Source organism: Corvus kubaryi, unplaced genomic scaffold (assembly GCF_017639235.1).
Source record: "Corvus kubaryi isolate FWS band 111438036 unplaced genomic scaffold, C.kubaryi_AGA036_p1.0 138, whole genome shotgun sequence".
Lineage (NCBI taxonomy): Eukaryota > Metazoa > Chordata > Aves > Passeriformes > Corvidae > Corvus > Corvus kubaryi.
The window spans coordinates 17,098,678-17,122,226 of record NW_024580672.1 but is presented as its reverse complement, the minus strand read 5'-3'; the positions used below and the strand labels follow the sequence as shown (position 1 = coordinate 17,122,226).

The window sequence follows — 23,549 nt, the reverse complement described above, 5'->3', positions numbered from 1 at the left end:
GATTTTGAAAGGAGTTTTTCGTGTTGTTGGGATAGGGAGTGTGCTATGTCCTCTACATCAAGGTGTCCATCAGTAGGAAAGTGTCATTGGCTTCCTCAGGCAACAGATGAGATCCTTAAAATGCTAATGTTTCTGGGTTTTAAACTGACCACTAAAGGCATTTGCTCACTTAATGTGCAGTGGGCTGAAAGCTTGCAGTGTGCAGGAAAGTCCGTGGGTGAAGTATGTCAGTGTGGCTGCAGTGTCTTTCTTGGGAAATACGAGGCAGCAGCAGCTCACACCAATTCCCCTCTTACGGCAGAACTCTGAACTGTGCTCTGCAGGAATAGCCAGAAACGCTTTCTGCATCTTTCACTGCCTTCTGCTCTTTGACTGCACTTCTGCCGCGAAGGTAACACAAATTTTTGCTGAGAAAACAGAGGGAGGGCAGTGAGCAGCAAGATACATGCACAGATTTCCCTTCCCCAGCTCTCCTGTGCAAGATTCTCTTAACCGGTTCTTTGTTAACAGGGCCCCAGGAAACGGTGAGTCCTCGTCTGGCGCCACTTGCTCAGCACGTCTTTGCTCCTTGTGCTCCTTGTTTCACAGTCCTTAGAGCAGCTGGTGACTGACCTGTCCCCCTACTCAGCCCCTGTCCCGTGAAGCCTCATCACCCCACTGCCATCAGAAGAGAGATTGCTTGTTGAGTGCAGCTCCTTTGGTCCCCAGATATCCCATCAGCTGCCTCTGAGGCAACACCAGTGGCATCCTCGCCTTGCCCAAGTGCAGATCCTTCTTTGAGTCTCATCCAAGGTCCTCTATGGCTGATAGAAGAGTTCTCTTGAATTTGGCTGCCTTTGAATCGGATTCTCCCCCTTCTTGTTGCTTAACAGCAGGCTCCTTTCCCAGCCAACTCAAAGTGGCTCCTCATGTGGAAAAACTGAAAATCGAGCAAAATCATTTCAGGGTTGTAGTTTTTTTTTCCCCCAGTTCTGTTCCAGTGGCCAGCATCCTTGTAATTGGAGTTGGACTGTAAGGAGCTCGGTCACACAGATCTCTTCCAGAAGTTAACTCATGGTCTTAGGTTGATTTTTTGCTGTGAACATGCCCAGCCGCATGTGAGGAAGGATGTGTGTGTAAGGCACCTTGTGTGCCAGTCATACTTCCCCCTGGGTCATGTGTTTTTCACACTGTGATTAATCACTGACTGTGTCTCTTGTGAATTTTACTCATTTCTTTGAGTCTTTCATTTACTTACAGAATGGGTTTTCTTAGAGAACTTTATTTAACATCTGTTTTATTCTTTCTGTTTGAAGAAACCATTCCATCGTAAGATCAGTGATCGCAGACCTGTGTAGTGTTAGCAATGACCACAAAATTAATAAAACTGGGGTGATGGGAGCTCCTTAAAGCATGAAAATGAGTGTCATTCTCTCTACAAAGCTGAAGCTTTCCTCATGATGTTATGAAACTAAAAACAGCGTGTCCCTGATAATTGGCTTTGAGGTTTTCCTTGCACATGGTAGGTATAGAAATGTAAGCCTCTTTCCTGAGTCTATTTGTGTTAAAGAAACTACACTTACAGCCTATTTTTGGCATGCAAAGTATTGCTTCTACTGTTGGTGTAACATGGATAACTGTTTATATCAGTTTTGGATAATGTGTCTCTTTAAAATATTTTCAGAATAGCTCTGAATTGGAACGTAAATCAAGTAGAGCATGCCGGTTTGGTTAGGAAATACTCTGAGTAGTGAATTTTTAATGCATAGTTTCCATCGATCTTACATGGCTGTAGGGAAAAAGAAATGCTTTGATAGGCTTCTGTACATTGTTGAGCTGGCAATTGATCTTGGTTGATTTTGCATGTTGTGACTGCTAATTAAGTAACTGGGATCAGTGTTTCATTTCAATTTTCTCTTCTCCTACAGTGTGACAAAATCAAGCAAGAACGAGATGAGGCTGTCAAAAAGCTGGAGGAGTTTCAGAAAAGTAAGCTGATAATATCAGTGTGATTTTCTTGATGTAGACAATTATGAACATAGTTCTGCATGCTCTACAGCAGCGTTAAGAATGCTGAGATTCAGGTCCATTTGCTGTTTTCCTTCAAAGCTGTGTTTAAGGAGCTAGTCCAGTGAGACTTTGCCCATATTCGGACTAAATGCTGTTTACAGCATTTGTACTCTCTGGCACAGGTAGTCATTCTCAAGGTGCAAAGTGGTGAAAATACAGTGGTGCAAATGTGGCTCTATCTCACCTGGATTCTGCAAGTGACTTTTGGAATGATGCATGCTTGAAGTGAGTGGGATTTGATGCTGTTGCTGAGATTCCTAATAATAATAATGGCAATTTTTTTCATGAAGGGGTAATAGTACGTTAAGCATAGACACACCAGGAAAAGGTTTTAGGACAAACTGCTCTCGTGGTAATTTTTAGTGCAAGTTCTATCTTGTCTGGACTGTGAGAATGTCAATATTCAGTTTTACACTTTCATGGTAATGGTTCTATTGAAACCGTATGGTGTCTGGAAGCAACAAAGCACATCTAATGGGAGTGGAAGTATCCTAGTGGAATAGCTCCTTAGAAGAGACAATTACAATGGGATTGTGGTCTGTTATGTCTGGTTTGTGCCAGTACAGTGAACTGCACTGGTGAAGCATCAGAAATGTGCATGAAGTTAATGCAGGAGAAGGAAATCACATGGTCTGTACTTTTGTGTGACTGTGTTAATAGAGGAATTTGCTCACTTCTGTTTTATAATAGTTGGTGTGATACAATTATGGAAAATAATCTAAAATCAACAGGAATTGTCTACTGCCTTAAATTATCTAGGTAACTGTTCTGTGAAGCAAGAATGTTCCCTAAGAAGGAAGTATAATTCCTCTGGAAAAACGGCTGCCTGTTTTGTTTTTGTTATGATATAAGGAATACTGGAGTGTGGCAGAAAATGTCAAGTAGTTAAGACTTAAAATTTGAGGTAATATTTGATGTTGTAAGATTTTATAGGTTTCTTTTATCTTCCTTTCACATTTTTAAAGGACATACCTTGTAAACATAGTGATAAAATGCCAGGAATATTAGGATTTTAAAGCAATAATGGAGCCCATTATTTAAACGACAATATAAAAGGCAATTATATTGATGAAGAGCTACATTGGCTTTGTGTCTGTGAATAAACTTGGCCTGTACTCAGCTTCTATTTGTTCTCCTGGCATAAACACATATTGTGTGTGATTCCAGTTTAATGGGGCCCCGTTTGTATGCCAAGCAGCTGCATTTTAGGCCCTATTGCGTGATTTCATAGCTCTCTGAAAATTGGTTCTATTGAGCACAAGAGATAGAAGGTGGTGGTGGGGGGGAAAGCTTCAACACACAATCATTTCTTTTCAATTGGAGCCAGCAAGGTTGATGACAACATGACCATTGTGTTATAATGATAAGACCACTAAGGATCTGTACCTCTCATCAAGGCTTTCACACAACAGCAGATACAATTTAATTCACTGCTCTGTCAGCAGTGCTGATACCATTATGCCGTCTGTCTCCACAGTTATAATCACTGTCCTCCGAGAAATGCAGTTGAAATGATCTTGAGCAGTCAAAGAAACTCTCAATTAAGGCTGCCACTTCCAATGTGTCAGATTGTGTCTTATGCACTTGGTACAATTTTCACTTCCAATCCTGTTTATTTACAATGTCTACCAGTAATTACGCTTAACATGTCATTTAGTGAGGGTGCCCCTGCCAAGGAGATTGTTGGGTGCTGCAGTACCATTGAGGGGGAGTTTCTCGCAGTCAATGCCATCAGCGGCTTTTAGTCCCTGATGGGATGCAGTAGTAATGTTGATAATGCAAGTATCGTGCTCATCAAGTCATAATTAGATGCCACTCAAATGTGCCACTTGTAATAACAGTGTTGATTCATGTTTTCTCGGTGACTGCAACTACTAATTAGTTAAGTGGTTTTTGGTTGGCCTGCATTTGCTGCGGATTATTATTACCCCTGAAAAAAACTGTCAAGGTTAGAGATGTTTCAGGCCACTTAGTGCTTCTTTATGAATATTAATATTGACATAATAAGAACTTTGGACAGACTTAGGAAATAATATATTTTTTGTATTTAATTTGGAAAGACTTTTTTCCCCTGAGTTAATCATAATTGCAGGTTAATTAAGTTTAAATGAACCAAGAGTAATCCCTAGTTCTGCCATGAGAGCCTGATCCTTGTTTCCTAACTTTAGCCTTGCTTGAGGCCATTAGATTCCTGTCTGTAAAATGGGAGCAGCTCTGTATCTCCACTGCTCCCTCGTCCAGCCCAAAGCATCTCATTGCTGAGAGCTCCCAGGCCTCAGCAAAATAAAAACAGAAGAGATAGGTTCATGTACCACCTAAAACTTTTCCTCTCTCAAATTAAACGTAGCAGCTGGTGTGGCACACTTGGAGCAGGTAATTTCTCCATAGTCAGGAGAAATGGAAATAAAAAAGACAACCAAAGAAAGAGGTCTGGTTTCTCTGCTGTTAGAAGGCTTCATGTGAATATACCTTCTAAATCTTTTTAGACCAAGATTTACCAATAGGCTCCCCTGCCTTTTCTTTTTTTGTAGATTTTGTGTCTTTCATGCAGCTACTCAGCAAACCAATGTGTTGCTGGTTTCCTCTGATAACAACAAAACTTTAACAAGGAAACCTTCAGTTGATACTAAGTATAAAGCTGCGTAAATAACATTTGTTGATGGCCTTCTTTTTCCTATCCTGAAGTCCTGTTTTATGGTCATTAAGATGACCTCTGTGTATCAAAGAGGGCTGAAATATCTCTCTTCAGTTTTTAGTCAAAACTCTTGGAAGAGGGCAAGGGGGCTTTTCTACCCAGTGGTATAAAATCACTAGGTTTTAAAGCTTATCTTGATGAAAAGGAAAGGAAATCCTATTAGAAAAAATCCTCTGTATTTACGCTATATTTTCCAGCCTTGTTCCTGCTTCAAAGTGTTGTTCAGCTGCAAATAGCTCCTTTCCGTGCATTGAAATCCTGACACTGGGCTGAGAAGGAATCTGTGCCATGCAATGGCTTGCAGAATTATGGTCCAGGCTGCTGCTTAGGATGGATGAGAGTGCCAGGAGCCAAGGGGGAATTGCATCCATGAGCCTGAGAAATGGAAAATTATTCTTGGGTTTTCTGCTTTGCTCCCCTGTGCAGCCTTAAACGTGTCCCTTAGAAAAAGACTTTGAACACTACTAAAGTACATATGTACTGCTGGAAGTTAAGTGGAATGCAAGCCAAAATGTACCTATACTTTTAAATTTTTTCTGACTTGCATTGGTTTCCTGTGTTACAAAACAAGATTTGGTCCAGATTTTGTGAGTGTGTTGGAATCTTATGTTGTGGACAGTGAAGGTAGGTGAGACCGTGGTGCTTATTTTAGGGCCTGCTCAAGCACAGAGAGACTTCAAATAAGAAACCGACTAGAAAGTGAAAAGAAACTTTGTAATACACCTGTGTTAATCTTGCTGATTAAAAACACCAAGGATCCACTCTTCTGAAAATGTCTTGATGGCAGTCTTAAGGGATAATCCTAAAGATCTCATTCTGATTCCTCAAGTGTTAGTGAAATACAGATGAGGAATGAGGGTGGTCAGGAAGGGTCCTGCTGGTCTTCTGCTTCCATAAGTTTATGCTCAGTTCTGCAGTTGCTCTAATGCTGCAAACATGGCTTGAGAGAATTGCTTAAAGAAACAAACCAAGTATTCAATGCTCAAAACAGTTCCTGTCCATGCAGATTATCTAAGGCACTTGTATTTGAAATGCTTACATTGAAAGTTAGCAAAAGGAGATGTGCTGTTTCTGATCATGGGGGGCATGTGTCAAACTCTGGAAAATACTGACTCATTTTTGAACTCTTCCCTTAGTTTCTCACATGGTTATTGAGGAAGTAAACTGTATTCAGAACCATCTTGAAATTGAGAAGACGTGCCGTGAAAGTGCTGAGGCTTTGGCTTCTAAGGTGAGAAGAATCATGGTGATGCTGTTTTATCTAATCTATTTATTCACCTATTTATCTCTTTATTTATTTAAAACTTGAGATTGTATGCATGACCCTTAATGTGTTTCTGTATAATCTTGTGGAGCTGTGAAATAGTTTGGAAGTGGCAAAAAATGAAAAGCCAGATGCGAGATGCAAAATACCATTCCTGCCTTTAAAGAAAAAGAATACGCATTTTAATGTAGTTTCTGTTTTCATGGACCAGCATCCTGATCTCTAGTTTTCATATGCATTTAGGTTAAATGGAAAATAAGTTTTAGAACTCCTCTGTGTGAAAACAATAATGAGCATTTCAGTGTCTAAATCAAATGGAAAAAGTCAACCACTGCATTACATTTCAGGTGATTGTTTATGAAAGCAAAGTGAGGGCAGGGGAAAGGTGACCTCCACTGCTCTGTTGATTGCGTCTAGTCTGATGAATTTAGCAAGTGTGTAATTTTCTATATTCCATCTCATCAGAAGTGCATTATTATTAAAGAATGTTTTTATCTCTCTTATATATTTTTGGTTGTGTAAAATGCATCTGAGCCACTTCATCAGAAAATGGATTACAGCAATTTTGAACCAAATTTCATTAGCAATGCTGACTGCCTTTTTTTTTTTTCCTTTTCCCCCTTCCCCCCCATCCCATTCCCTGCCCAAAGTACATCCTTAGATATGGTAAAAATCACACCAGCAAGAAATCACTTTAATTTAGATGCATTAGCAATGTACTTTCTGGAGGTATTTACTTAATTGTTTGCATAATGACACTATATTAGAATTCATAAGATAGACAATCAGCATATAAGTAAGAAAATGAACACATTTATGCAACTTGTCTTCTTCTCTGCACTTTCCCTGTAATGCACGTACAAGGGCAGTTCAAAGACTCTCTTTACTCTGTGGGGCTGTTTGTCCCTGTGAGCTGACTAAACCATGTAGGGTTCTTCACACCACTCTCCCCACTTGCTCACTTTCATTCTTTGGGAGTGAGATGAAAAAGATCCTTAGTAAATCTCACCTAGTTGAAGGGCTGAGGATAAGGGGATCAAAGATGATGGCTTAGGTAAAAATTCAGGGTCACATGAACTGTATAGTGTATGTTTTCTTTGAAAAAGAAAACGTATTGGACTTCTGAAGTCAGTGTTGACTTTGACATATAGTGTCTCATTAGCAGGAAATTGAGTCCCATTTTTAAACCTGGGCACAGGGAATGCTTGGCTGGTTGGGTGGGCAGTCACCCTGACATTTACCTGAACACCCCTGAGGCTGTGCTGAGCGTACAGAGAGCTGCTGCTGTGGGGTGTCTGGATGCAGGACAGTGAAGGAGGGAATTAAACATTTGCAGTGGCTCCGGTTCAATTTTTCCTGATCAGACAGAGATGCCTTGCAGAATCTCTTCTGTACCGTCCACCAACCAGTCATGTGTTTAAAGATCCAACCTAAAGTGGTTTTTGACTTGTGGTCTGACCCATAAAGAATTGGTTTATGAGATGGCTTTCATCTCATGTATGTTGACTCTACAGTAATAACTCAAAAGAATTCTGAGATAATACCGCTGTGACTACGAATATAGTAGTGGTAGTATTTGTAGTTTATAAGCAAAATAGGGCATAGGAGAAGGTAAGAGTTTTTATTTAACCAGTTGATACAGCTGGGAAAACCAGGTGAGCTTTCAGGGACACAAACTCTTCTTCAGGTCATTCAGTTGGGACTCCTGGTACATGTTTAAAGGTGAGGAGCTGAAGCAGCTATCACAAAGCATGTGTAGCATTAAGTCAGCTTGATAACTGGTTTGATTGATTTGAACCTACACAGTAGTAATTAAACAGAAGTACTAGAGAGGAAAAAAGGGCATGGATAAAGCATCATGTTGAATTCAAACCTCTCAGAGGAGAAAGTGGACAAGCATCCCATCTTCAAATCACTCTAATGTTGGATGGAACATGTAATCTAAGGTTACTTTGTCTTCTTTGTTTGATACATCTTTTAATGATAAAGCAAAAAAAAAGTTGACTTTTTTCCTTGCCCAGCATCTTAAAGACAGACTAACTCGCTTCTTGCTGTTTGTCCTTCTCACCTTTCAGCTGAACAAAGAAAATAAGACCTTGAAAAGAATTAGTATGCTTTATATGGCCAAACTGGGCCCAGAAATTATCACCGAAGAGATTAACATTGATGAGGATGAATCATCCACGGATACAGAAGCTACCTCTGGATCATGCAGTTCTGTGCACTGTCAGCAGCAAATAAAAGGTGAGCATTGTTGCTGATCCTACACCACCACTCAAGGCAGAAGTTGTCTTAAGAACAGCAGTGTTGGTTTGGACCAGAGGTTGGTCTGGTTCCAAGTCATGCTTCTGGGAGTGGTCAGAATCAAAGGATTTCCAGGAATGACTAAGAACATGGTGGGCTGGTAGTGTGTAACATAAATGGTGGGGGATATACAGCCTGCAGAGGAACTTAAATGCAGTAGGAAAATGAGATCTACCCAGCTAAGTGAGTTCAGTGCTACTGAGTCAGTAAAAGAAATATTTCCTAAGACCCTTAACAAGGTAAAAGTTAAGTAGAAGGACAAGGTCACTTTTAACTGCAATGTCATTATTTCAGAGCTTGTCAGACAGGACTCTCCATTTCTGTTTCCATTATGTACCTTCGTATGCACAAACTTCATTCATGTTCCAGAGCTATTACCAAACAAGCAGCTTAAAAAGGGACTGTTGTACTGGGTAAAACAGCAAAGCTTGAGAACATGGAAGTATATTGATAAGACAGATCTGTGCTTTTTTTTCAGAAATTTCTGGTTCTTTTTTGAAAGCCAGTTTATATTTCCATCATCCAAAATCAGCCTTATTTCTCATCTCTGTGATGAAATCATCATGATTTTAGGTATTGTTGTGTCATAGTATCCAAAAAAGGGGAACACCCACATTCTGGATTGGGTGACAACAGAGATTAGGTGTTTAACTTCTTAAAAAAAAGCTTTCACTGTTTTTCAGACTGTAACTTAGAGTAGCAAATGATGTTTAAGTACAGATTTTCTGAACTTTCAGTATGACCTTGTCTTTTTGAGTGCAGCAGCCACAATGAAGTGGTACAAAGTATCACTGAGGAAAAACATGTACTGTAAAAATGCTTGTGAAAGAATCCCACCCAAGAAATAAGGTGTCACAGTACCCTTCTATAATCAGCAGATTTATACCCTATAGATGTAGGAAAAGAGGCAGCAAATGGTGTGATGTACACCATGCAACCTATGTGAATGAGAAATAAGACTCTGGAATACCTCCTGCCTTTTTTGGAGAAAGGTGTCAAGAGTGCATTTAAAGAGCAAACAAAGGTAGCAGATCTGATGGGAGCATTTTTAGGAGGGTAGCAGGGTCAAACTAGAGAAATACTGTAGAAAGGCTCTGATGTATCTGCTTTCTGTCTTGATGAACAATTCATTAAAGCATGAAAAGTGGTATTTCGGGCTCTTCTAAGTCCTTTAGCCTTCTCACCATTCAAGAATGTACTGAATGTTTCTTGGAATGCTTTCTTCCCTCCAACGACTTTATTCTGTAAGGATACATGAATAAGGCAGTAAAACCTGAGGCTCTCTGTGGTATGTGGATGTGCCTTCGTCTCTGGATGGTGAGGTTGATAGATGTGTTGTAAAACCAGAATTAATCCAGGTACCATGAATTTCAGTGAGACTTTTTTCCCCATTAATTTCTCTGGAGAGCACAAATCCTTAAAACGAACAATGTGTATCAAGAATCTTCTGGGAAAACGGGTCTTTTTATTTGCTTTAGAAAGTGTATGCCTTTGATTTAGAGGACAATAAATCTGAGGCTCCAGAACTGGGAGGGGGGATGCTGGTGTAGAATGAACGTTTCCAAGATGTGAGACCAAACAGAATGACATCCAGCATGTCATAATCATCTGCAATTGATTAGCCATAATTTTCTCAACCCATGGCTGGTGTTCAGTGAACAGCAGTGCTGTGAAATACTGGAAGCAGGTGGGGAATGAGAGCACTTACTGAAAGCTAATATATATCAATAAATTTTGATTTTTGTGGTGATTTTATGTTAACCTAAACCTTGATACATTATGTATGCAAACTGATCTCCTGTTAAGAAGTTATTATAATCAAATGTTTTATTCCATTGTGAATTTAATTTATTTCATATTTTAATAATTAAGGAACAAAAATTCTGAGGGGAAAATTACAAGCATTAGCTCTTCCATCAGTAAAGGTTATATTCTGACTCTGTTCACATAATGTTGCAAAGACTATAAATTGGCAGCTGTTCAGGACAATTTCTTCAGTGAAAACCTCCCAAGTATTAACTGCCTGTTGTTTTGTTTATTTCCCTTGTGACAAGAACTCACAATCCAAAAAGAATTGAAGTGCATTAATTTGTTTTAAAGGATGCCTCTTAAAAATTACTTTCTGCTGCCCCCGTACCAGAGTCTCTGTGATGTGACAGTCTCCTGAGCAGGACTGAGGACACTCTGCAGTGGCAGGATTGGCCCTGTTGTAGCAGGAAATGAATCATTCAGAATGCAAATAAAGACAGCAGGACTGAACAAGGAGCTTACCTCAACAGAGTAAAGCTGAGACTGTGGCCCAGTTATAGATCTGTTACTTGACACTTATGCAAAGCTCATAAATTATTGAGGATGTTCCTTGATTACAACTGATGCTGGATACATAGTTCAGGTGTTTCCTACTCAGCTGTACTTGCACTGCCATGACATTTCCTTTGTTGTTGTTTTTCGAATAAAATATATTCTTCATTTCCTTCCTCAAACTGCAGAGCTGCGAGATCAAATTGTATCTGTTCATGAGGAAAAGAAGACCTTGGCCATTGAACTGGAAAACCTGAGGTGCAAACTTGCAGAAGTAATTGAAGAAGTATGTATTGTACCATGGAAGGCGAGACCATGTTAGCGTGGAGTCGGTACTTTCTGTATCTTATTCTGCTAAAAATGCTCAGTTGTGAAGTTAATTGAATACTGTCTAATCTCAAGTCCTGCCAGTGATGGATCACTTAGGGCATGTCCCTGGAAGGGACCCTCTACGTCACAGTCCAGTCTGCCACTGTAGCTGGCACATGACTTCTCCTTGTCTGCTTGATCTGTTCTAATGCCCATATTACACCTGTCACCTCCCCTTCCTGACAGCCCCTCACCCTTCACAGCCTGCAGCTTCTTTGGATTTCCTTAAACCCGTAGATGTGTAAGAAATACTTTTGTGGGACTGTAGTTTAATCACTGGTGCTACTTCATTGAGTATATCCTTAAGTTTAGCCATTGGCAGTGCTGTGTCATGGTAATTAGACCAGCAAATTGGCTTTTCAAGCCAGCAGAGTTTCATTCCTGCTTGAAAACTGGATAAGCCATGTACTGATGCAAATCAGGACTTAGTGGCTCTTCCTGTCTGTGCAACACTTGCATTCAGAAAGACACAGCTGAGAGCACTTCGACAATAAATAGAGCCCAGGAAAAAAAAAAAAAAAAACCAAAAAAACCCCCCCCCCCCCCCCCCCCAGGAGTCTGACTATATTAAAATGCAAACAGTCAAGTAATTTTTCAACCAGGTGCTATGGCACCTGATCCTGAAAGGTTCCAGAGATGTTATATTTGCAGCTGTGACTGGAACGTGCCATGGGAGGATTAATTCATAGCCCTTTTATGACATCTGTTATAACATCTGTAAGGTGGAGTAAAAATGCTTTCCATCCCACTGGAAACCCCAGCATCAAGCCAAACCTAGGAAACAGAACTACTGACAGCAAAATACTGCTTGCATTATGTATGTGCTGTATGCTTTATGCCGTTAACTAAAATGCTCTTGTTTTTGATGTGTTCTTTATACTTTTCTAGGTAAATAAGTTGAAAGAAGAAAAGGCTGTTTTGACAACCGAAGTTAATAAGCAACAAAAGCTGTTGGAGAAATGTAACAGAGGTGTGTGGTCACAGCAGGTTCTCTAAGAGTTTGCTACATCCTTTGCAGAAGCTTCAGAGCTTTTCTGTTGCAGTACAAAGAGTAGATTACAGAACAGTGACTGTGGTCCAGATCTGACACTCGACCTTATTGCTGCAGGCACTGCATCAACACGTGGGCTGTGCCAGACTCTCTGTACTCCAGACAAATGTGACAATGTAAATAGCAGGTGTTATGTGAGAATAGGAAAACTTTTCCTGTGTGACACAAATAGCAAATGAGGGCAGGGGCACAGTCCCTCGCAGAGATGGAGTTTGAACCTTTATCTCCTGTTTTCCTAAATAATTACACCAGTCTTCCTTTAAGTTGGGACGCAGCTTATAATTTTGAAGGTCTAAAGACTTGGGAGCAACTTGTTTTATTTCCAGAGGATGATGAGAAAAAGGCAGGAGTGCTAGAATATAAGAGGTATGATTTTCAAATGATGAAAGAAAATCAGAAATTTACTGGAAAGAGAAGACAGGTAAAGCCAGGGCAGGGAAAGTCTAAAAAGAGATACGGCTCAGAAAAGGAAAGCTTTTGCTTAATGAAGGTCAGTGCTTCTACATGAGTAATAGTTGACCCCAAAGAAGTTTAGAGGAGAGGGAAAAGGTTTTAGTGCCTTGGATTACTGTGGCCTTTCCTCTTGTTGCTTACTAAGCCTTAAGAAATTAAAAATTGTTTGGTAAAAAGCCTCACTGGGTATTTCACTTTTTTCTGAAGTGGAAGACAATGGGTCTGGCTGAGATATAGTAGGACAAATCCTGTAAGCTTTCTCCAAGTGTCCATCTCTTACCCCTTCCATGTGTCTGCATTGCTTAAGCCTATGACAGGCAGTACTTGAAGGCTCTTCAACTTCAGAACAGTTGATTAAACAGTTTAGCTTGAAGCTTTTGATGGGGTAGTGTGGCAGATGAAAATTTTCTGAAATTTTTTCTTTTTTCTAAGCATTATCAAAACAACAACCTCTGTTTTCACATGTGCCTGTTTTCCTGGAAGGAAGAGTTAAATTAAAGCAAGATTTGTTTGTATGCATGAAATGAGCTAGCAAAGTATTCAATACCTCCTGTATCCTGTGTTTATGTAGCACTGTGTTGGAGCTGTGCACTCAGTGCATTTCAGTCAGAGTTGATGAATTTATCTTAAGTCTTTCTAAGTGTGTGGATTGTTTGTTGGCTATTTTTTGTGTGTGTGGTTGGTTTTTGCTTATTTGCTTTTTTAAGTTAGCATCATTTTGTGAGTCAGGTGAGCTGGGATGTGTATCCTACTGTCTAAATTACCACTGACTGTACCTGCCTTTAAAAACTGCTATGCTCATCTCCAAACCAGGTAAACAAATACAGATTCCTCAAGAATAACATAATCCTTGATTATGTTATTCAAAAGAGCAAAGCTCTTTTGACGCAGAGGCAAAATATGGTCTGTGGTACTTAATGCCTGTTACTGGAGATTTTGAGTCTGAAAAGGAGGGGGAGTATTACTCTATTAAGAAGATCAGTAATTGTGCATATGTGTGGTGAGGTTTAAGAAAATATTGCAAAGAAGACTGTATATGGAAATGTGAAACTAGGTCATGCTGTCAGTCCGGGATTCATGGTACTAGGGAATAGCAGCTTATCTGGGTAAATCAAACAGTAGTTCTTCTTTTGATCTGTTCCACTTTTATTTCTGATCTTCTTTCATTCTTATAAACAGTGTCTGTGCTGGCAGTAGAGGAATATGAAGAGCTTCATGTAAACTTTGAGCTGGAAAAGAACCTGCGTAAGAAAGCAGAGTCATTTGCACAAGAGGTGAGTTGTCAAGGAAAAAGGATCTGGTAAAATGAAGACATGGTAACTGGGCAAAACCTTATCAGCTTGGATGACTTGATTTCAATTCCCAGCTCTCATCCAGCCCTACATATGACTTAGTCAACATCTGTATTTCATCCATAAAAACGGGTTTACTGTTTCAACAAGCATTTGTAAAGCACTTTGGAATTATTCATGCAGTCTTACCCTATGTCCCTTTTCAAGGCAAGGCTTTAAATTTATAATGGGCTTAGTTAGCCACAGTATTTCAATGTGGAATATGTAGTTGTTGGATCTGGGAGGGATTAGCTGCCTTTCTAGTGATATGTTTTGAAGACTGTGTTTTTCCTGAAAAATATGTGGACTCATAAAAAAGGTGTTGCAGTAATACAGTATTAGTTGAGGGACACATATTCATTTTGAAAGATTGTATTGAAAGTACTTTTTGTAATTGAAAAGCAAACTGACAGGCAAGAACTTAAGTACAATGCCAAAGAGATGCTGATTATTTACAAACAAATATATCTTGGATTTTGTCATAATTTAGTTGTTGCCTCTTACAGAATATGGGCCCCTGTTGGTGCAGACTGTCAGAGTAACTGTTCACTTGAAGGTTTTCATTCCATAAATTCCTCTTATCCAAAATGAAATCATTATAATAGTGAACTTCAGGCCTGCATTATTCTTCCATTTGTGTACCTGCTTGTCTTCCTTTGGTATCTTGCTGCTCAGAAAGATTTTTAGAAAGCTTTCTAAAATACATGACCACATGACAAGAAAGGCATTGCTGATTAGTGTTTGGGGAACCAGCATTTCAAATTACTTAAAAAACCTCTTATCATTGGCCTGGTTTCACACTGATGATGTCCCTTGAGTGACCTGAGACATTAGGGACAGGCTCTGGGCCACCGCTGCATCCACAGCAGCGCAGCTTTCTGCTCGAGTGAGGCTGTGTGAGCTTCCTCTCACATGGATTGTGTTGCAAGGTCACAGCTGTGTTTTGAGAGCTAAGTTTTCTAGGATGTGCTTACAGTAGTTGTGTTTGGATTATGCTAAGGGTGTTCAGGGCTTTTCTGCTTGCTTTCATTAGCCGCCTGTTTTCTGTCTCTATAAAACCAAAATTTCTGCTGGATTTTCCCTTGGATTTTGCAAAAGCCCCAGTGCTTGGTTGTGATAAGCTGTGCAGTGTTGGGAGAAGGAAGAGCTTAGAGTAAAGGGCAACACTGCATGTTCAGTGCTTTGTTCTTGATTCGTTTGGAGCGCTTGGAGAACGGAAATAGGAAATAGGCTCCGAGTAACGTGGTTGTCACTGCAGCTGAAGAGTGGCACCTCTTAGTGTCCTGTATTAGTGTTTGAGATGTCTCAAACAGCCTAAGTATGTGTTTTAGCTCAGTAAAATACAGAACTGTGGAGCTGCCTGTTTGGTGGTGGACACATTGTCTGTCCAAGGGGCTGAACCACCTTAATTTTGCCTTCATGGTGTGGTTAGCCCATGCATTCAGACTCACCCCTTTCCCTTTCTCCATAGCATGGCTTCATTTTCTGTCTTTGCATTATGGCTGCCATGGGAGGGACTAGGGAAGTGGCTGCTGGGGGCTGATTTTTGGAGGGATGCCCTTGGCCTCCTGCCCTTCTGACAGGTGAGGAGGATTTTCCACAGCTAAGGAGCACTTGGGAGTGCAGGTGTTGAGAGATAATGGGCAGGTGAGCCTGTGTGCAGAAGCGAGCACAGATGGGGGAGAGGAGAGACATGGAGCAAGAGAGGGAGGGAGCAGGCACATATAGGAGTTAGGGAACACTTGAAAATCAGAGCTTTTGATTAAAATAAAAAAAAACCCAACCCAGTACAGCTTTAATTATAGTCATGCTGCTGGCACCACCATAATATATATTTAATTAATCAAAAGTGATCCAACTTCAAACATTAGAATTCATGCTCTTTAGAGGTTCTAAAGAAACTGAGTAAATATTGTCAGCCGTGGTGTGGAGAGGGGGAAGGAAGAGGAGAGAGGGTTTGAAGTGAGTCACAATCCATTGTGAAAGGTACAGGAATCTGCATAAAAGAACTAAATAAATAGAGTGTGTAAGGGGCGGAGGCATGGAAAAATCTGTACCTACCTGAATAAAACAGCGTTGTTAACACAGGAATCTTGGCAAGCTTAACCAGAATTCTAGTGTCAGGTTTTAAGAGACACTTTAGATCTCTCAGCTGTTTGTGGAGCAGTTTATAAGAAAACAAAGGAAGGCAGAGAGTATCTTGAAGGCCATTGCAATAATGTAGAGGTAGCCCTGAAAAGCACTCTCCCACAAAGATGAGCAAAATACAATACATGCAGCCAAAGCAAGCCAAGAGCAGGAGAACACGGTGTGAGAAGCAAATTGAAACTCTTAGTGATGTAAAAATCTCATGAGTTTAACAAAATAATCTTGCATAAGTGGTTTATTAAACATACATCCTGCCTTGCAGCAGTATTTTGTAAAGCGATGTTGTGGTTTAAGCCTAGCTTGGCAACTCAGCCCCACACAGTGACTTGCTCACCTTCCCCTGATAGGATGGGGGAGAGAATTGGAAGTTAAAATGTGAAAATTCATGGGCTGGGATAAAGACAGTTTCCTAAGTAAAGCTAAAGCTGCACACAAAAGCAAGGCAAAACAAGAAATTAATTCACTGCTTCCCATGGGCTCAGCCTTCTCCAGGAAAGCTGGGCTCCACTGGGTACAACAGCCACTTGAGAAAACAAACACCATCACTCTGAATGTCCCCCTCTTCCTCCTTCTTCCCACAGCTTTACGTGCAGAGCATGATGCCATGTGGCCTGGACTATCCCTGTGGGCAGTTGGGGTCAGCTGTCCTGGCTGTGTCCCCTCCCAGCTCCTTCTGCACCCCTGGATCACTCACTGGTGGGCTGGGGTGAGGAGCAGAAAAGGCCTTGACTTTATGTAGGCACTGCTCAGCAATAATGAAAATATATTTCTATTATCAATGGTGTTTTCAGCACAAATCCAAAACACAGCCCCAAACCAGCTACCATGAAAAAAATCTACTCTTCCAGCCAAAACCAGCACAAGTGAACAGTTTATTATTAGTGTATGCTGGAGTGGAGATAATCCTTGCAACCAGAAGTTCTCTGGAAACCTCATGGAGAAGAAGCAGTGTGCTCTCAAAGTTGACATTGAGATGGTTTTTTTCCTGTCCTCTGTATCGTGGACAAATAGAAATGAAGTGTCAAACTGCTGAGCAGTTTGTTGGGGTTCCTTTCACTTCTGAGGCTAGTGCAGGCTTTGGCTGAAAATGCACAACTGGGAAAAGAAAGTGGTTCTCAAGTGTTTGTGGTAACCTGTAAAACAGTTTGCAGTTGAGAAGTTGAAAGGCTGCATTCAAAGGAACTATGATCCAGATGGATTAAAACAATTCCGTGAATCTCTAATGTGCCATCGTTCACCTTTCCATTGACTTTCTGCCCCATCCTACAGCTGTTTGTGCTTCTAAGTAACTGTTGCACAACAAAATGTTTGCATTTAACTTGTTTTTTCTCAAAATACCTGCATCCCATACCTGGGCCAGTGCACAGCTGACTTTACTGACTCTGCAACTCAGTCTTCCCATATTGAAAGATAAAAGGTGGCTGTGAACTTAAAGAAAATCATTGTCACTCTTAGCAAATGTCTGCACTACTCATGAGGTTGCATGCAATGAGTTCAGTTATCTTGATGACATGAGCTCCCAAAGAACTCTTCCTTAGATGCATTTGTGACCTTCTGGGTTAATTTGTGAGGACTTCTGCATTAACAAGTTACATTTGTGAGTGGATGCTGCAAAACCAGCACTGAGAAGCAACTCCATGCTTACAAGTGCCACACTCTGTGCTTTGCCAAGGGTAGTTCAACAGCAACTGGTATCTGAAAGTACTTAATTTTCAGTCCAGCTGACTGAACTGGATTTAATAATTAAAGAGACATGATAAGTAGTTAGTACTTGAATTCTCCTGAGCTTGGATGTTACCACTTTTGAAGCACGATTTAATGCTAATATGTTTCATCAAGCTTTTTCCCAGGAAGAGGCTTGGGGAATGGTAAGAGATGTATGCTCTAGGAAACTCCTTGGTCTCTTTCTCTTTCCCCCCCATCTCTTTTTGTTCAGGCAATTAATCTATGGGGGGAAAAAAAAAAAGTGAAGATGTTTCCTTTTTTTTCATGAGGTGTATGATCTACTTCTGAATCTATTAGATGGTGTCTAAATGCTGTAAGGCTGTGAGCATTATAGAATGTATTACTATGCTTCTACCAAGACAGAAAGAAAGCTGCAGGAAATGAAGAAAGAAATAAATAACAATAGAGATTATTTTTTCCCCTGTATTTTGGGCAGTTATGCCTCATAAGTAAAGAATGAGTGCTGTAGTTTGAGAAACCCTTTTACACAACAGGCTGGTAAAGTAAATAATGTTTCATTTTTAAGGAAGTCACATTGTTGATGGGAATTCAGTTTGCTCACACTCAAAAGTACATGCTCCAAGCACCTCTGTGGTGAGAAGCAAATGATGGACAAAAAAGAGGCTTAACTCATCTACTCCAGTTCTCCCATTCTGAGTGAATTAGACCTCTTCTTCTGAGCCACAAAACTTCCTAGTGCTGCAGCTTGTAGCTCTTTAAAAACAGTCGCTTCAGAAGCTGTCTGGCAATTAGCCAGGTAACTAAAACCAACTGTGTTGTATCTTTATTGGTCTGAAATATTACGAATCATCTACATGAGTGACTGTTGGCTGTCCATAGTATGCATATGTCCTTTTTCATGGTCACACTGCTCACTTTCCTGTGGCCGTATGAAAATCCAACTCAATTAGACTTTGACTCCTCTAAAGGAGTGTGTATATATATATATTTTTTTTTTTTCCTGAATAGCCATTGAACTAAAAACCATACCTGGAGTTGTATTGTAATCCTGAATTTAGAGCCATTTAGTGCCCTGTCAGGCCATAATCAGACATGATCACTGTGTCATCCCCATCACATAAAATCCTTCAAACAGCCTGTTCTTTTGGGGAGATACGAGTACCTTGATCCTACCTCCCTTGGGACTTATTTGAGGTCTGAACACAAGATTCAGGTACACATGATGCAAAAGGCATCAGCTCCTGCAAACTGTGACCAATGTAAATGGTTACCCCTCTGTGAGGATGACTCACTAATTCCTCTGTAGGTTGTGGAGGGGATGGGGTGATGCTGCTGAGGATTGAAATAAGGACCAGCTGCTCAGTTGAGTGATCTTCTCTTTTCTGTTTGACACTTCCCAAGTTGGACTCTGCCTTGCTACTTACCTTTTGTTATTCTATTTATAGAGGACAGCATGCCACTGATTTTTATTTCACTTTATGCAACCATTGATTACCCTACTAGAACAACACTTGCTGTATTGGGACATTTTTATCCCTTCAAACTGTAACTAAGACAAAAAAGTTACTGCTCACAGCAAATGCCCAAAGGATGTATAGATGGAAGCGTAGCCACACATGGATATTAAAGAATTTCCTTTATCATTGTTTTGCTCCTGGGAGAAGGGTTGGTTGGAAAGCATCCAGTTTTATCCTGAGCCTTGTTTGAACGAGGATCGGTGTTCCCAGGGACTTGACACTAATGGAGTTGCTTTCTAACTTTTTTAATGAGGAAGAATTCCTTTTTCAGTCCTGCTGTAAACAAAAAACAGCTGCAGTGAACGCTCTGTTGGGTAGGGGCTGGAGCAAGGGGCTGAGAATGAGGTATGGCCTCACTGAGGTCAAGGGAAAAACTTCTATCATTTTCACCCCCTTTTTTCCACCTCCCCAGTTCTTGTGAAAACTCTGCTGATGCAAAGTGGCCAGCTCCCAGATTCCCTGTATTTTGAAGCTTCTCTTTGTAAACTCAGGGAGAGAAAAATACATAACTGGTTTGCACAACGCTGGGAGATTTAAAAAATCAGACTGATATGTGTAAGCAAATAGTTTTTCTTTGTGATGTGCCTTTAGCTGCAGGTGTGGTTTTCAGTAGATTCCTGCACTATTGACTTGTGTTTCCAGCATTGATTGGGATGCTCTGCAGATAATTGTCTAGCAGGTGGCAAAGTCGGAACTAATCCATCAATTGGTTAAATTCCACCTAGTCCAAATAATCTTGTTAGTAGCTGTTTTGCCCTTTCAGCAGTCACTTTAATTAATATTCAGGGTTGTGCAGACAGTCAGGTTTCTGCCCTGCTGAACCAGGAATTGATTTTTTTAAAATTTTAAATTAGAATTAATTTTTAAGGGTCTTTTTTGTCCTGTGTCAAACACACAGAGCAGCCTCTCAAAAACTTTGAGTCAGTACCACCATCTTGCTTGACAAGACTGTCCTGTCTGGCTTTGTCCCTTCCACTTAGAATATGTTGGCACTTAGAGAAATTGTGTAAGTAACTTCTGGGATGGATGGGACTCCCCGTGAGAATTTGGTTCCCATGTGTTGATTGCAGCATTACCTTATAATCAAAACTTTTTTTGGTGGTGTTGAAGACACTTTCATATTTGTGAGCAGGAACATATTTGCAATATCATGAAAGCAATTTATAAAGCTAATTGAAAATGCAGGACTTGATGTGAAAGCTTCTGAGGGAAAAAGTTTTCATCCAGATCTTCAAAAGGATTTTTATCATTTTGTTGCAGAAGAACATGAAACAAAGTGAATATGAATTTTCTGCACTTGGTGAAGTATCTGCTCAAGTTGAAGAAATCAAGTTGCTGTACTTGATTTCTTCTTGTTTTGGCAGCTTTTTGCTCCCTCAGGCTGGAACAACTCTGGTTGGGTTTAGTGGCAGAAACTTGGTGAATAAAAATCTGGAATTGGTCACGTTAAACTATTTTTCAGATTCCAAAAAAAAAAATCCAGGTTTTCGCTTTGCTTTGAAAGTTCGCAGTGGGTAAACTGTGATGTTTGCTGAAGTTGGCTTCTGGAGAGAGGTTGTTTCTGTCAGGGTTAAATAACTTCTGTGAGTGACTTAACAGGAACACAGAAGACTTTGAGACAGTATTGAGTTGTTTTGCAGTGACTTAGAGGCCTTTCTCAATATGATGTTCAAAGATGCTGTTTCTTTTAAGAATATAAAGTGTTAAATGAATTAGTTGCAATACAAAGGCAAACCTTTATGGATTGTTGTGGGTAGCTTTTATTCTGAAATTCTCTTGCCTTTGAACTGGTTTTGCCACAGCCCTACTAGTATAAGATAACATAAGCATAAATTGGTTTGACTGGCAGAATATGGGGACAGAGAGCTGATGTCCAGTGCACATTTGACTTTGCATCGTCAGCAGTTTGTTCCTGTTTGTTTTATAACAAAGTGTAGCACCAGCGCCTACGTTCATCATTTCCTCTCCATCAAATGCTTCCAGTCCTTTGCTGCCTGCCCCCATGGCACAGCTTTGCCCAGTGGAGTGTTCATTGCAGGTTTTATTGGCATTAGGGCTGCATCAATTGACTCCTCCTGGCACGCAGGGTCAGGCAGGCTGCGAGGGGAGTTAAAAGTTCAGCGCGGTCAGTGGCCTTGTCGCTCTGTCTGCACAGCTACACTGGGAGCTGCTTGCTGGGAAGGCTCAGCTGAAGTGTCTGTGCAAAGAATGCTTGCCACAAACCTGCATCAGCTCATATTTGTTTAATATCCAAGTGTATTAAAAGAAATAAATCACAGGGCAGTGCAGTAGCACCAGATGGGAAGAAACCATGTGTTTGTTGTATCCGTAGTTTTGGTTTGTGAATAAACAGGATGGTAATCTGAAAAGACATCATGGAACTTTTGTATATTTCTAATACTTTATTTTTAAAATACCTCCTTGCTTTTGCTGAGCTCAACAGCAAAACACAGCAGTGTTTTTGCAGTCTGAGGGAGTGCCTGCCTTCTCAGGCTGTTCTCTGCTCTCCTGCCATAAGTGGCTCTGCTGACCTGTGCACACTCATGTGAAACCTCAGCATGACCCAGTCCCTGTTTCTGCTCTGAGAACAGGCACAGCTGAGTTTGTCGAGTGGAAGCCCGTGTTGCCTGGGGGCAAACCTCTATCTGAAAGAGATGTCAAGGTGCAGAATAAATACACCAGGAATTTTTTTGTCAGGAAGCAAGCTTTTTTTTTCCTAGTTCCTAAACAGTCTGGGAGGAACAGATCTCATAGGGAAACTGCATATGCTGACAGCTTCTGCACCTCTTAAGTGAAGCCTAGAGAAGTGTGTGATTTTTTTTTGGTCAATGTCAGGTCTCTAGACCTTTTGATTTTTGCCCACCTCCACCAATGTATTCATTTGCCACATCAAAAATATAACTTGGGGAGAGGAAGGAACCCAAGGATCAGAACTAAAAGGCTGAAATTGCCCTGAAAAGCCTTTTCCCAGGGCAAGTACATACACTGATTACACAGACATGGACTGAAATTCATTTCCTGAAGAAATGAATTTCCATCATTCACATACCCAGCTAACCCTCAAATAAGTGGGCTTTATGCCAAGGCTTGCAGAGGTGTTTGAGGAGATAGCCTGTGAATTCATAGATACTTTATCTTCCACCTAGAGTTCTTTTAATCTTTGCAGAGCTCCCAGAATGGGGCTCAGATTGTTCCCATTTCCAGGAAACAGAATTCACAGGTGTGTTTAAATTCTGAATGCTGCCAACATGTGGGTAATTGAGGTGTAGCAGTGGGTGGTTCTCGGCAAACACCTGGTTCCTTTCAGTGTGAGCTTAGCTCTTGTGAATTTTATTCTCAAACTTCCTTTCCCCTTCCTTCTCAGCTTCTTCCTCACTATTCCTACCACATTAACACAATGTTAATATCTAATTTTCTTTCCAATTGCCATTTTAGCATTAGACTGTGCCTGACTGTTGTTTTTGTCGGGGGTGGGCTTGTGTTGGCAGATGTTTATTGAACAAAACAAGATGAAAAGGCAGAGTCAGTTGCTTCTGCAAAATTCTGCTCCTGATCAACAGCTGTTGAAGGCTTTGGATGACAATGCTAAGCTAACCCACACATTAGAAGAAGAGAGGCTTCAACACCAGCAAAAGGTAAAACAGAATTTCTTTTAATCTCATGCAGAAGTCTTTGAAAACCTCCTGAATTTAAGGAGTGATATGTCTTTATAACATTCAGAATTACTTGAGATCATATCCCCTGTAAGAGCTTGGAGTTTAAGAACTAAATTTCAGAGAGAGTTGTGACTCCCTTCTTCTGGGTCACTGTTCAGACATGAGTACAGAACTCTTGTGCCCGAAGGCACTGGTTTAGGTAAGTATTTTATTCTGGGTGCCAGTAAAGTGCAATTACAAGCAGTAAGTCAGGTTCCATTAAGTGAAGAGATGACAGGAGAATGTTTTGGACATTGAGTAATACAAAGGGTGTCTTGGAGGGATAAGCAAGAAAGAACATGAGGTGAGAGGCAGTGCACAAGTGGTCTGGGTCTTGCTGAACAAATGGATGGGGGAAAGCCAGACATACTGGAGTAAGGAAGGGTAAGGTGAATCTGCAAAGTGGGGTGAGAGGATATAAACAAATGTATTCTCTGAAACTGGACTAGATCAAGCTCTTAACTGGGAGAAATCACCATTGCTTCCCAGGAAAGCCTGAAAATGAGCTTTCCTTTAGCCCTGAGGCCTGTTCCTAAAACTCTGGTAATAGAGCAATGCTAGGGATAGGTAAACAATTCCTGTCATTTCATCCATGCAGCAATACTGAGACTGTGTAATCTCAAATGATTCCAAATGAGTATTTTGGAAGAATAATTGCCAGTTCACAGAAAACCTCTGCATCTTTG

General features: G+C 40.6%; 1 protein-coding gene across 2 annotated transcripts in view; it reads left to right on the top strand.

Moving 5' to 3' along the window:
* SHTN1 (shootin 1) overlaps positions 1-23,549 on the top strand; it is a 47,574-nt gene that overhangs the window by 4,613 nt on the left and 19,412 nt on the right. For both annotated transcript variants that reach the window (XM_042019419.1, XM_042019418.1), the window contains exons 2-8: positions 1,908-1,968; positions 5,881-5,975; positions 8,084-8,252; positions 10,802-10,899; positions 11,871-11,952; positions 13,666-13,760; positions 22,657-22,803. In XM_042019419.1, coding sequence (XP_041875353.1) covers positions 5,889-5,975; positions 8,084-8,252; positions 10,802-10,899; positions 11,871-11,952; positions 13,666-13,760; positions 22,657-22,803 — 678 coding nt within the window. In that variant the 5' untranslated portion in view covers positions 1,908-1,968; positions 5,881-5,888. The remainder of the gene's footprint in view (positions 1-1,907; positions 1,969-5,880; positions 5,976-8,083; positions 8,253-10,801; positions 10,900-11,870; positions 11,953-13,665; positions 13,761-22,656; positions 22,804-23,549) is intronic.